At 32.3% G+C, this 13,064-nt stretch overlaps 2 protein-coding genes across 2 annotated transcripts in view; both read left to right on the plus strand.

Annotated features, from left to right (window-relative positions):
* Positions 1-3,799, plus strand: part of LOC118733090 (voltage-dependent calcium channel type A subunit alpha-1) — a gene marked incomplete in the record, with an annotated part of 130,634 nt that extends 126,835 nt beyond the window's left edge. Inside the window, 2 exon segments of the mRNA XM_036462293.1 lie at positions 182-408; positions 1,388-3,799. Of these exon segments, the coding sequence (XP_036318186.1) occupies positions 182-408; positions 1,388-1,538 (378 nt within the window).
* The window catches only part of LOC118734447, a 55,763-nt gene continuing 44,615 nt past the window's right edge, over positions 1,917-13,064 (plus strand). The window contains exon 1 of the mRNA XM_036464167.1: positions 1,917-2,119. Coding sequence (XP_036320060.1) covers positions 1,917-2,119 — 203 coding nt within the window. The remainder of the gene's footprint in view (positions 2,120-13,064) is intronic.

Genomic DNA, 13,064 nt, shown 5'->3' on the forward strand with positions numbered 1-13,064 from the left:
TAGCTTAATAGATCTATTTAGTACAACTTTACCGCCTTTTTACTTCTTTAAACTAATTAACTTTTAATATACGCTTTTTATGGTTACTCTTTCGCTAAGCAATAAGGAATCTTTTATAGTTTGCGTTTTTCTTTTAAATTGCATTCTTAATTTTATTAATGTTGTATTTCTTCTTATCCAGACACATCACACGACACCTCATAGTGTTCATTCCTTGCCACACCACCGTGATCTGCTGCGGGATCGTGCCATGTACCGCGATCTGTATAGCAGTAGGGAGCGCGATCGCGATCGAGAGCGATATAGAGATCACTTACGCGACTATGATATGCGATATGAATATCGGGATCATGAGCGTGAACTCTATGAGAGGGAGCGTGATCGATTAAGGGATTTCGAAAGAGAAAGGTGAGTAATGTTTGAAAAATAATTGTCTAATATGAACATATATAAGTAAACTTTTAGAGGGCTGAAGGGTAAAATTAAGAAAATGTGAAAGTAAAGTTCTACAATTTTTGCCACCGAAGAGATTTTAAATTGATATTGTTTTCGTATTACATATCGACACCTGAGTGCAAGAACGACCTATCTGGCAGCCATTTCGAAAATGCCCTACCTCAAAATTTGATTGAAGAACGCCCTATCTCAGAATACGGTTCAAAAATGGCCTATCTCTCTTGACAATGTATTGAAAATGTGCTGAGATAGGGCGTTTATGAATCGGCAGCTGAGATAGGTCAATCTTCATCTCAGATATCTATATGTATTTAAGAAATATTGGAACGAGAGTCTGATTTTTTATATCTTGGAGGTTTTAGGACTTATTTTCGTAGACGTTCAACACCTCCTTAAATCCACCAAATTTCGAGTATTTTTTGCATAGCAATTGTTGGCTTTGCCTCTCCCAAATCTTGGAAATCTCCAAAGCCATTTTTGTAAACTAATTTAAAAGTGCGCTCCGCAAAAGACAAAACTAGACAATCCTGATCTATAATAAAACGATCCTGCAAAACCAGTGATCTTTTGCAGCAAATTTGGCAAGTTTCTCAAGCATCTGTGGGTACTGTAAAAAGTTTCACCCAGCCTGAAGTGCGCAACAATCAGCTTCACCGCGTAAGACGTAAATTAGACTAACTTGGACACTCGATAAACGATTTGCACTCGACACGATACTCGCAATGAAGCTGATTAATAATTGTAGGTAGTGAAAGAGATTTAGGGGTGGAAAGTCTAAAATAGGAAATGAAGTAAATTTTGACATGCCCTAATCTGTATGTACATGCATGTACTTGAAGCACCTTACTTTTCTGTGACAATAGCCTTATACCATTAGATATTGCTCACTAATACATATTTCATAACTAATTTCTGGTATTTTCTCTTCTAGACTGGAATACATAGCGCCGCTATCGTTTGAACAAGCGCTTGCTATGGGCAGAACGGGGCGAGTCCTGCCATCACCCGTTCTAAATGGCTATAAGCCAAAAGGTGGCTTTCACCCAAGACACTCCGATTCGGATGAGGAGGACTGGTGCTAGCAAAGGCTTTGATTGCGATTGCGTAATCGAAGGGAACAGATCTGGGTATAGCATCAAGCCATATTTCCATCACTCTCTGCACCGGACTTAGACCATAATTTTGATACAATACCGTTGCAACAATTCACTGCTGCATCCGATACCGATTTAATAGAAACCACATTCATCGATACAGATTTAAGTGAAAATGCTGCCATAGCTGCTACAGCCGCCGACTTAGACGACATTGGTGGTGGTGGTGGTGTTGTTGATGACGCTGCTGAATATTTGCGCATACGCGTCCGGGCGATAACAGAACCAACAATTTGTGATTTAGTTGATACAGGTCGGGGCGATCGCGGGAGGATAGTAGCCAAAACCAGGCCATTGTCATTGGTTATGCCACGCCATGAAACGGAATGTGCTATAGCGACTACGAGAATTTATTCCGCTCATGAGCTTGACCAACGGTATCAACAGCATACCGGTTATGCAACCAGTGAACCGCATATGCCGATGGCTTATGATCTGCAGCATCAGTACGCAACAGCAGCAGCAACAGCAGCAAAAACACAGCCTGAACAGCATTTGTATCATACGTTGTAAAAAAACAAAAAAAAACAAATAGAAATATGAAGAAACTGCATACATACATACATACAAACATACATATTCGTACATAAAATCGGGAATTAAAATGTTCAGCTAGAGTTTTCTAAAGGAAATGGAAATATTGAACTTAAAACGATATAAATAGTTACATACATACATACATATACGTACATACACACAATGTAGATATACATACATACATACATACATACAATTACATATGTATATGTAATAATAATATTGTAATAGATTGGCACTGCAATAGTTGTAGCTGATAAATTGCATAACATACATACATACATACATACATACACAAATATACATACATGCAAACACAATGCATACCTACATACATACATACATACTACATAAGAAACTCCGCTAAAGTTAATTTTCTCAATATATGTAGGTAAACAAATGATCAAGGGACGAACACTTAGTTAAATACATACATACATGCAAACATAGAATTATACGAAACCATAGCCAAAATATTTCTACCAAAAATATATAAATTTGTATATACATATGTATAAGTATATAAAGACATATGTACATAGATACTGCCTTGTTTCTGTTAAAGTTTGGCCCAAAACGATATTGTAACAACAAAAACAAACAAGCATACCTACAAAGAAATTCTAGAAAATTGTTAACTGCATACATACATACAGATTTGTTTCATATATAATTTGTTAAGATAATTTTATCTATGCATTAAAAATTTGTTAGAAGCTTTTAAACATAAAACACAAACAGTCATACTACATACATAAATACGCGTACGCTTTAATTCAAAAGTCAGTAGTTTGAAGAGTGCTTCTAAAAGAAAAGGGAGCTTTTACTCTAGGAAAATACATATTAAGCACACGCAAAGCTTTAAAAGACGGTGCGAGATTTTACTTGGGCTACTTACTGATCGTCACTATGTTATTTTCATAAGCTTGCGCGTAGAACTTTTTAAAGCTTTTTATACTCTTTTTCCTGCAGACCAGCGAGGACCGGAGCGAACTTTTACTCCGTGTCCGCCCGTCAAAAATCTATGCGATAGCTTTAAAACGGTGATGGGCACTGCCTTCCCCGCCTATAAAGCTCTTTCAAGTTTTTTATACATTTTGTTTTGCGTGCAGAGTAAAGCTCTCTCTGCCCATCGCTGCTTTAAAAAGATTTGTTCGGTACTGATGTATGTATGAAGATCACTGATGCTCAAAGAGAGCTTTTACTCAGTGTGCGTCCATATGAAATCCAACGAGAGCTTTGAAAAGCTCCGCTCGTGAGCATCGCTGATGCTTTATCTGAACGAGCCTGTTCTAAATTAGCAATTATAAAATCACATCGTGTGGGTAGAACTTTTTTAAGCTTCCTGTAAACTTTATATTCAGCCTCATTGCGTAAGTAGTAGGTAAGCCTAATTTGTACCAAATAAGTAGACGGCGCAAATGGTCGAAAAATATCCAGTGCTGCGAAGTTATTCCATTTTAATGCACTGGTCGAGTCGAAATTTTTGGCAATGACATGCAATTTTCGAAACGACCCGACTCTCGTAATACAGCGGGTTGTCAAACGCGCGGTTAGCTGCCGCTCTAAGCTTATAACAGCTCTACATACAATTTATATGTGGCTAGCACAAACTTAGAGCTTTCTCTGGCCAACATTGCTGTAAAGAGCAGAACGTTTCAACAGTCAAATACAAGCTGGCATTGCAAAAGCTTCATTATAAAAAAAAAATCATTCTGCGAACAAAGGGTTTAACATGTTTTGTATTCACCGTCGAATTTTTAAAATGACGTGCTTCTTATTTACTTAAAAAATGTAATGATCCAAATAGAAATGAAATTTATTTTTATAAAATTTTTCGCAAAATGTTGCCGATTTCACTGATCCTTGAACTCCGACCTTAAAAAATGTTATTCGTTTTTCTCAAGCCCTATCCAGTAAACAATTTACGGATTAACACCAAAATCGAAAAATTAGGAAGCAACGACTTGTTAATCCTTTTGGGGTAAGAAACTAGCTTTTGAATATGCGAAGATTACTACCTTTTTTATCGTTTCTGGGGTCAAACGAAGCTGAGAGGAGTTCTCCCATTTTCCTATGTTAGGATCTCAAAAGCAATGCTCGCCCTTATGGGCTTGTAAAATGAGTATAAAACGCTGTCGGATCGCAAAGTAGCGATCTACTAAAAATCTTTGGATGCTCCTATTTTGTATTGGGTAACCACCAGCGGAAGCTAAATAAGAAGATCAGTAAACTCTAAATATATGTACTTTAGAAATAAAAAATTAGCAAGAAAAAATTTGCAAAGTAGATCGGTCGCCTTTCTTTTCCGTCTTTGGCAAATTCCTTTACTGATTAGCAAATACATACACACATGCATGTAAACATAAATGAATACGTACACACAGTTACATACATAAACACATACAAACATAAATATTTGCATAAATGAAAATAAAGCAAAGAAAGTTGTCTTTAGCTTTCGTATTTTACTGTCACTTATGAAATGAATTAGCTTTTAATTAGTGCTTAAAGCGAAATGATTTTATTCGGTAAAACTAGGGTAAATAGTAAAATATATATGTAGGTACACGTACACACATTTATAGGAAAATATGCAGCTTAAACACTCACAATCAATCACACTAACATACATACACAACAAATTTATGTAGTATATTAAAAAGAGCAACAGGGATGAGGGGCCAAATAAATAAGAAATAAAAAATATATCAAGACTCGCTGAATTTCCTAACGGATGTGAATAGCAAAATGGGGTAATGTATTTTGAAGAACGCAAATATTTTTTTATTTTAATTTTCAAAACTAATAAACACACACACAAGCATAACCACCACACTGTAGCTAGCAAAAATCACCATACTTACTAGCATAAAAATAATTTAAAGTAAGGCGATGCATGGCATTTTTAACACCTTCCGAATGAATGTAGATAATACATATTCAGACCCACACATACATTCATATTAGTGCAAATGTACATACATACATATTTAACTAAATATGAACGAAGCAAATGCAAACGTTTTCACCAACAGAAAAATAAAAATTTTTACATTGAAGCCAAAGAAGGTAGCAAATTTTAAAAGTGTATGTAAACAATGGCAAAAGTTGAAGTGTGAATATAGGAAAGCAGGCATACATTCAAACTACATTCATCAATTTAACCAAAATGCAAGAAATAATTAAAAAAAAGGTATGGAACAAGCAGCGCATAAGCACACGCTCGTACATAGGCACACCTCACATACATACAGGTTTATAGATAGATAAAAATTGTATTTCTTTTATTTAGCAACTAATTAATATTCATTGTCAGACTAACATACACACATACCGATTCATGTACATTACGTACACCTCATAGCATATCAAGCATTAACGCATTGACAGCCAATTGGCCCACTCTAATCCTTTTACGCATATGTACATACTTATGCATAAACATATGCATACATCCATACATATATCACTACATATTTACTTGCAAAGTTTACACGAAACGCATTACAAGGTACATTACCGCAAAATTAAAAAAAGAAATAAGTAAATAAAAAAAAAACAAAAAAAAAAAAATCAACTCGAACGTATGTAGTTAGTTTGGAAATAACTGATTCATAATAACTTGTAAATATTGAAATGTGTAAAAATTTACATAAATAAGAAATAAGAATCCGTTTATGAAATTAAAAGATTAAGCATATACAAACCAAAAATTTGGTGGATGAAACAGCGCACAAATAAATTATGAAGTCCCCAAAAAAGTAGAAGAGACAAAACAAAAAAACGATACAAAAGTTTAAAGGAAATCCCTAGAAAATTCGAAAAGCAAATAAATAATGAAACAACAACCAACACAGCACACATCTCGTGACATAACCTTAGACTATTTTAATTCTCATATGCATATAGTTTTTGTTAAAATACTTAAAGCAGTAATTGTTTTTTAATGATTTGTGGTTAAATTTTTAGATTTTCGGCTATTCGTTTTGTTGAAGGTGTTGCTCATTTTCTTCATGACAAAAATTTTCGAACATATCTTGTATGGTAGAAATGCCTAGATAACACCGTCAACAAAAATATTTCCAAAAATCAACGGTAGTTTTAAACCAGGTTGAAAGAAGTTTAGGAGTCGCTATCCTCTGAGAGCCTTAGAGCGCAGCTCTGCGCTGCCTCCTTAACACTTCCCTTACACTTTCCTTTAATATGTATATATGTATACACTGATGTGGTCAGAGAGTCGACATAACTATTCTCACTATCCAAAAAAAACTGCTCCCCGACTCTCAATATAATGACCATCTTTACAAATATTTATGGAAATAGGCATTGGTTAGTTCTACTGTACCAGTCCTATGCTATTGGTATTACAACTTTAGAGGTAACTCGAATCGGCTGAGGTTACTTAAACCATGAGTCATCTCTTGAAGCCTTACTGGTGCAATAACGGCAAACTCTCGAGAAAGAAGAACAAGTGGAGGAACATACAACTCTTTATCAAAAGATTTGTATGTAAATATATTTTGTTCATTTCTGTGTGAAATAAAAGAAGGGCCCTTTCGGCTTTCTTAGCCCTTCTGCAGTGTTTGAAGTTAAATAAATAAATAAATATGTAGTTGGGTTAGTACCAGGGGTAGCACTTTCTAGGCATATTGATCGAAAAACTATATGCCCTTTTTTACGACTTAATTCAGTGCAAACTTTACCTGATCTATGTTCCCGATTTCGATTCCGAATATTCAGTTTGAAATTACCTACATAAGTAAGCCCTGATAGTTTGTATGTAGGGTAGATGAAAAATCACATGTGGTTATGAACGTATGGATCCTGGGTTCAAACTCAAAGCTTCGCGGAATATATGTACAATAGGGTGGTCCTTAATCATATCCTCATCTAAATTTTGTATGGGGTATCCACAAAATTTTTGGAATCATAAGGGGCTAAGTGACATTTTTTGAAAATATAAGTTATACCCATATTTGTATACTTAAATACAGCGTTTATTTTGTGTCAAAGAGTAAACATTCTTTGAATTAGTTAACTAAACTGCATTCATTTAGACAAGAATCATTTCAAATACATTTACCCAGAATTTGCAATAAGTAATCAATTTTACCCTTAATTATCTCAAAAATATTTCAGATTTAATTTAATCAGAGATTTTGATTCTAACCCCTTCAAATAAATGGGGCTACCAGCATTTGAAATAAATGGATTTTCTTTTATTTAGTACAAGGGCAATGCCCTAAATAAACTTTCCTAAACCTCTTCAATTTGCTATCCATATTGCAATATTTTTGTTTTTATCTTGTGAATTAAATTAAATTAAAATTTTGAAACATGTGGCAACCTCCACAAAATTATTTTCTGCTGTAAGCCTGCTTAAAGCTCTTTATTTCTACAGCCATTGTGTAACATTTACTTTATCTTATAAATTTACTTAAACGGCAATATGCAAACAGGTGGCAACTCTAAAATGTTTTTCCCTTCTATAATTTAAGTTGGACATCTAGTGATACATCGGTGAAAAACGCATTCAATTTCGTGCATTAGTTTTCGAGTGATGCGCGTACAAACATACAGATAGACAGACAAAAATTCTTAAATGGTTGATTTAATAAAGACCACCCTATTCATTTTTCTTTAATATCTATAATGTGAAGACAGTGGCCGTTATCAATTTTATTATATGTATAGACATGTACAAGTTAAATGCAGAGTATTCTTAATACATTTTTTTTTTATTAAAAACTCGAAAAAATTTGAAGTTTGTTCGTCAGTCAGTCGTTTTTTAAAGTCAACTCTACAAAGTCGATCGAAAAGTCCGAAGTCGACTTTCTAGTAAACTTGAACAATCCTAATACAAATTCATAAGCTCGCTGAGTAATAGCTGGTAAAATTCAAAATTTTTGCAATAAAAAACGTAAATTTTAAACTCTGGCGTCCACCCCTAAAATATTTCTTAGTGTTTTAAAATTTTTGCGTATTAATGATTTTGTACATACAATAATATAAAGGGATACCCCTGTTGGTGTTGATATTTTAAGGACCACCCTTTATTAGATACATATGTATATGTGATCGTACATATATCTTTTATGATTTTGTTAACTTTTTATTTGGTTTTTAAATATTTAGAGATATTATTTTAACTAGTATGAATATTTGTACATAAAAACAAATTTATTCATATGAATTAAAAAAAAAAATGTCTTACCGAAATGCTTAACACCACCAAACACAAACATATATGTATACTCTCCCTCCCACATTCACATGCGATCTCCACGTACACTCACACATCCATACCTACATCCTTTGCGTACATTTGTACATTATACACAAAAGAAAGAAAAAAAAAACAAATGCAACTATGTATGTAACCAAAACGAAATATCTTGATCTGTTCCTTAGGTTATACGCGAACGATAGGTAAATATGCAATACTGAAAATAATAGGTACATAAGTACAAGCATGTAAGGAGTAAAACTAAATAATTCGCTAGTATGTATTATGAAAAATAAGAAAAAATAAATAAAATAAAAATATTGATAAAAACAAAAAAAAATATTTCGTAAATAACGTTAGATATTGTACTTAAAATAATGAAAGTAAATAAATAAAACTTATGTAAATTTTTGAATTAATACTTTATTCATTGAGAATAAATTGCCTGCGTGTGAAACTTAAAAATGAACGTAAAAAACACTGAGCTAGCCGTATAAAATATTTTATATGAAAACCAAAACTGAAACCGAAAAAAACCAAATACAAAAAAAAAAAAACAAAAAACACAAAAAAACTACCAAAAATAAAAACTTACCCTTAATTGTATTATTTCATAACAACAAAAAAAAGCATAAAATATAGTGCAGAATACATAAAATAGAGTTTAATATTGAGCAAAAAAAAAAACAGCAAAAAAAAACAACAACAAAACCAAAAACGAGTAAAATAAAAAAGAAATTAGCGCAACTAAGACATAAATTGAATTTAACTACATAAGAAAAAAATAAAAATAAAACTTAAAGCAACAAATTCAAATGGTAAATATTTAATGATTAATAGTGTAATGTATTTATGGATATAAAAACAATATAACACCTGCCTTCAATAAATTTTATTATACTTTATTAAAAAAAAAAGGAAAGAAAACCAATGATGTGGAGTAAAGTGAAAGTAATCATTACTTTTTATTATTAGGAACTCAAGAAATATAAATTAAAAAGCAAAAAATAAATAAAAAAAAACAAAATAATTATAAATTTACGTAAAACCAAGCCAACTTTTACAATTGTAAATTAAAATAACTGAAACTTATATTTTATTTTTAGATATTAAAATTATGATGTTGAAATGTAAAAGAGAACACTGCACTCATTTCATACTAAAACGGTTAAATCAAGTGACATCAAACAAAGCGAAGTGAAAGGAAAGCGATTTAATAGAAAACTGTACAACTACATATTTACATACATAAAAACATAGAAAAAATTAATGCATCTACAATACATAAATTCAAGTATACCTATTCATAAAATAACCAATAATAAAATTCACAAGTAATAATTATATACATATATGCTTTATGTGAATAATTTTTTTTTGATTAAACAGCTAAAAGTTTTTTAGTTTAAATGCCACATTATTTATTTTAAATGATCGCGCGTGCTTTTAAGTACTCAGCCAGCAAACTTAACAAAAACGTTTTCTTAATTTTTTTTGTTTGTATAAATATATCCCAGCTTTTATACTTAATAACAGCTATTAGCATATTAGGCCGAAGCGAAAATAATTTATTTTCTTATACTGAAATACTAAATGATAACGTTTTAACAAGTACGAGTATTTACTTTAACACACTAGTGGTATTCACCAAAGTGAGACAGTGGCCTGGCACTCTGGCAAAAGAGCAGATGAGCTCATGCAACGAATGTTGACAAAATGTGGTGAATACCACTACTGTAATTTCGCCCACAGTGGCCGACTAGACACATTTTCTGTTTAAATTAATGTTCAAATATTCCGGCAAAGCTAATGAAAAGCCTTATTTTTAATATATTTTTATATAGGATTTATCTTTTTATATTTCACCATACACTGTAAACGATTTCAGCAGTTTTCCGTTCCGATATTTTGACCGCTTAGGTAAAAAAAATAGTTTTTTTTTAAGTAGCGATCTTCCCTCGGCAGGCAATGGTAAATCACCGAGTGTACATATGTATTGCTCCCGATTAATAAAATTCACCATACAGAGGCAGCATAAAACTGTAGGTCCCTCCCCTTTGCCCGGGAATCCTGGGAAAAATCTGAGGAGAAGCTCGGCCAAGCACTAGCAAATGTGTAAGCGCCAAAAATTTTTTTTTTTTTAACTTTTTACTTGCTTAAGTTCCACCGCGCTTTATTAACCAAAACTTTGTTATCTAAAAAATAGACCACGTGAGAAGTTTTTTAAATTTTTCTTTAGATTTTATTTGGGCTCGCGCAAAGTGAACGCTCTATCTCTGTTTGGCGCTGCTCTAAATGGTTTCTATTACTTTAACTCTTTCAAGTCGAAAAATTTCAAAAGCACTTAAAAAAATTTACCGGTTACATGGAACCTAATTTACCGGTAATGGAATTTTTGTTACCAACGCTAATTTGCTGATTTCGTCAGAGGCCGTTAAAAGTTTTTTTTGTATAGATATTGGGTGTAATCCTGTAACGATTAAAATCCGGTGATCTCAGCTATTAGGTGTTATTGGAAAACATGCGATTCTTTTTTCTCTTGCACAAAATTCTCGGATATTGGTAGTAGAATTGCGACTTTTAGTTCATTTCGATTATCGATCAAAGTAGTTCCGCTCACTTAAGTGAACTAGTTCGTTTATGTCATTCTCGTTCATTTTAGTTTACAATTTAAAATTGTGTGACCGACTTTTTTATCAAAAGAATATCAATATTTGATTTTGAATAACATTTTAAAATATAAATATTAGTTTTCTTAAAAGCAATTCACTTGAGATCATAGTTATACAGCCAAATTCTTAATATTCCCGGGAAATCCGTTCTGTTTGTGTGTGGGTACCCGGGTATCCCGGTTGGAATATTTCAAATTCAAAATTTTCTGAAAAGAAATATAAAATATTTTAAATGCATTTCTCCATGCAATCAGATCGTGGAGATCCGGAAGAAGTTTGAAAATTGTTGGGTAACCGGGTACCCGGTTGGGCGCACAAGGGTTAAATATAAATATTACCTTGACCTTAAACACGATTTTAAAATTCAAATTTTTGAGCTTTTCCATTTTTGAGCAGAAAATAGCATGTAATAAATTTATATGTATTTCTGCTTGACGCTAGTCAAAAATTAAAGAGGATAATTGCACATACTCGAGTTACATTATTTTTTTTTTATTACTAATTTTGGTCATTTTTATTTACAATTTTGTTCAAGGAAGATTTATGAACAATTAAAATTATATGAGCTTTAAGCAAAAGAATTATCATAGAATTAGGGAAGCGTTTAGATGGAATTAATTGTAAATAGCAATGCAATTATTTGACAGGAAAAGTTGTATTGAAAATTATCTCAAAGTCGGGTGTTGGAGTATGCTTTCTAAGAAATTTCCATAATTTAAACTTTATCGAATCAAGTTGATTTTATTTCAATACATTCAGGATACCTTTGGCTATACTTATAAAACATTTTAAGAATTAACATTTTCTTAATAAAATTAAAAACAAATATTTAAATTTTTTACATAATAGTGCTCCGCAACTGAATGCTTTTTTAGTGTCCGACATAATGATGAGGTTAGCCCTATACTCGTCTTGAAAAGTTTCTACTTACTACTTTTTTTAAATTAATTTTAATTACTTTTTTATAAAAATATAGTGCATTCTACAACGAAAAACCATATATGTATGTGCATTAGACTGGCTCAAAAAATTTAATGTCTTTTTGTTCAAAGTCCCTTATGGGACAGTGCGCCTGTTAAAGGCGCATCCTTCATCGCCAATTTTTCTTTTCCATATAAACAATACAGGAAAAAATGTTTTCAATTCTCATTACCCTCTTCTTAGTATTTGTACGTAGAGGGCAATGAATATTTCAATATACATTTCCAATCCAGCGTTTTTATCGATTTTTTTAACCCTTTCAGAAAAAATGGTTTCTCAAGCTCCTCAAAATATGACTTTGGCATTTGACCGAAATATCTCACCACGAAGCCACTTCCTCAGGCTTGAAAACAGAAAGTAGTCGCCCGCGCTTTAGTGTGGTTGCGGAAACATTTAATAACCTAATTCAAGAAATTTCGTTAATTCCGCTGCCCAAGTTGGCACTCGTGCATTTTCTTGATGATATAGCACTGTTTTCTTCGGCAAATAGTGTTAATTTTTTTATCAAATTTTTCTAGGGAACAGTGCCGAAAAATTTCTACATACATATAAGCTCTAGGAGTATTTTTGCATTAAAGGGAGAGTTAAAAAAAAATGTCGTTTACGTTTTGTCGACTTCATTTGTACATGACAGGCTTGAAACTGTAGATTTTCATTTTTAAACTCTACGACCCCTTTTTATGTATATACGAGTATTACGCTGGCAGTGGTGATTGTGTGATTTTTTTTGTTGGCGTTCTTTATTTATTTGTTTTCTTTTTTTTGTAAACTAGTGCCATTTACTATCCCAAGATGTCAACTTTTTCACAGAATGCAGAGAGCTACTCTTTTTTTTCTATTATTTAAATCATTATATTTATTAGACGTGCAGAATTTTTGTGCATTAGGAAATATGCTTGTTGTTCAAATTTTTTAATTATTGAAAAGCTACCACATTTGATCTACATAATCTCTCCATAAGAAATAAATACATATTTATTCGTACATGCGAACAGCGTATTTTAAAGGCTTCATTAATCCTAGGCTTTTATACGC

The sequence above is a fragment of the Rhagoletis pomonella genome, unplaced genomic scaffold (assembly GCF_013731165.1).
Source record: "Rhagoletis pomonella isolate Grant_MI unplaced genomic scaffold, Rhpom_1.0 Rhpom_scaffold_00002, whole genome shotgun sequence".
In the NCBI taxonomy this organism is placed as follows: domain Eukaryota; kingdom Metazoa; phylum Arthropoda; class Insecta; order Diptera; family Tephritidae; genus Rhagoletis; species Rhagoletis pomonella.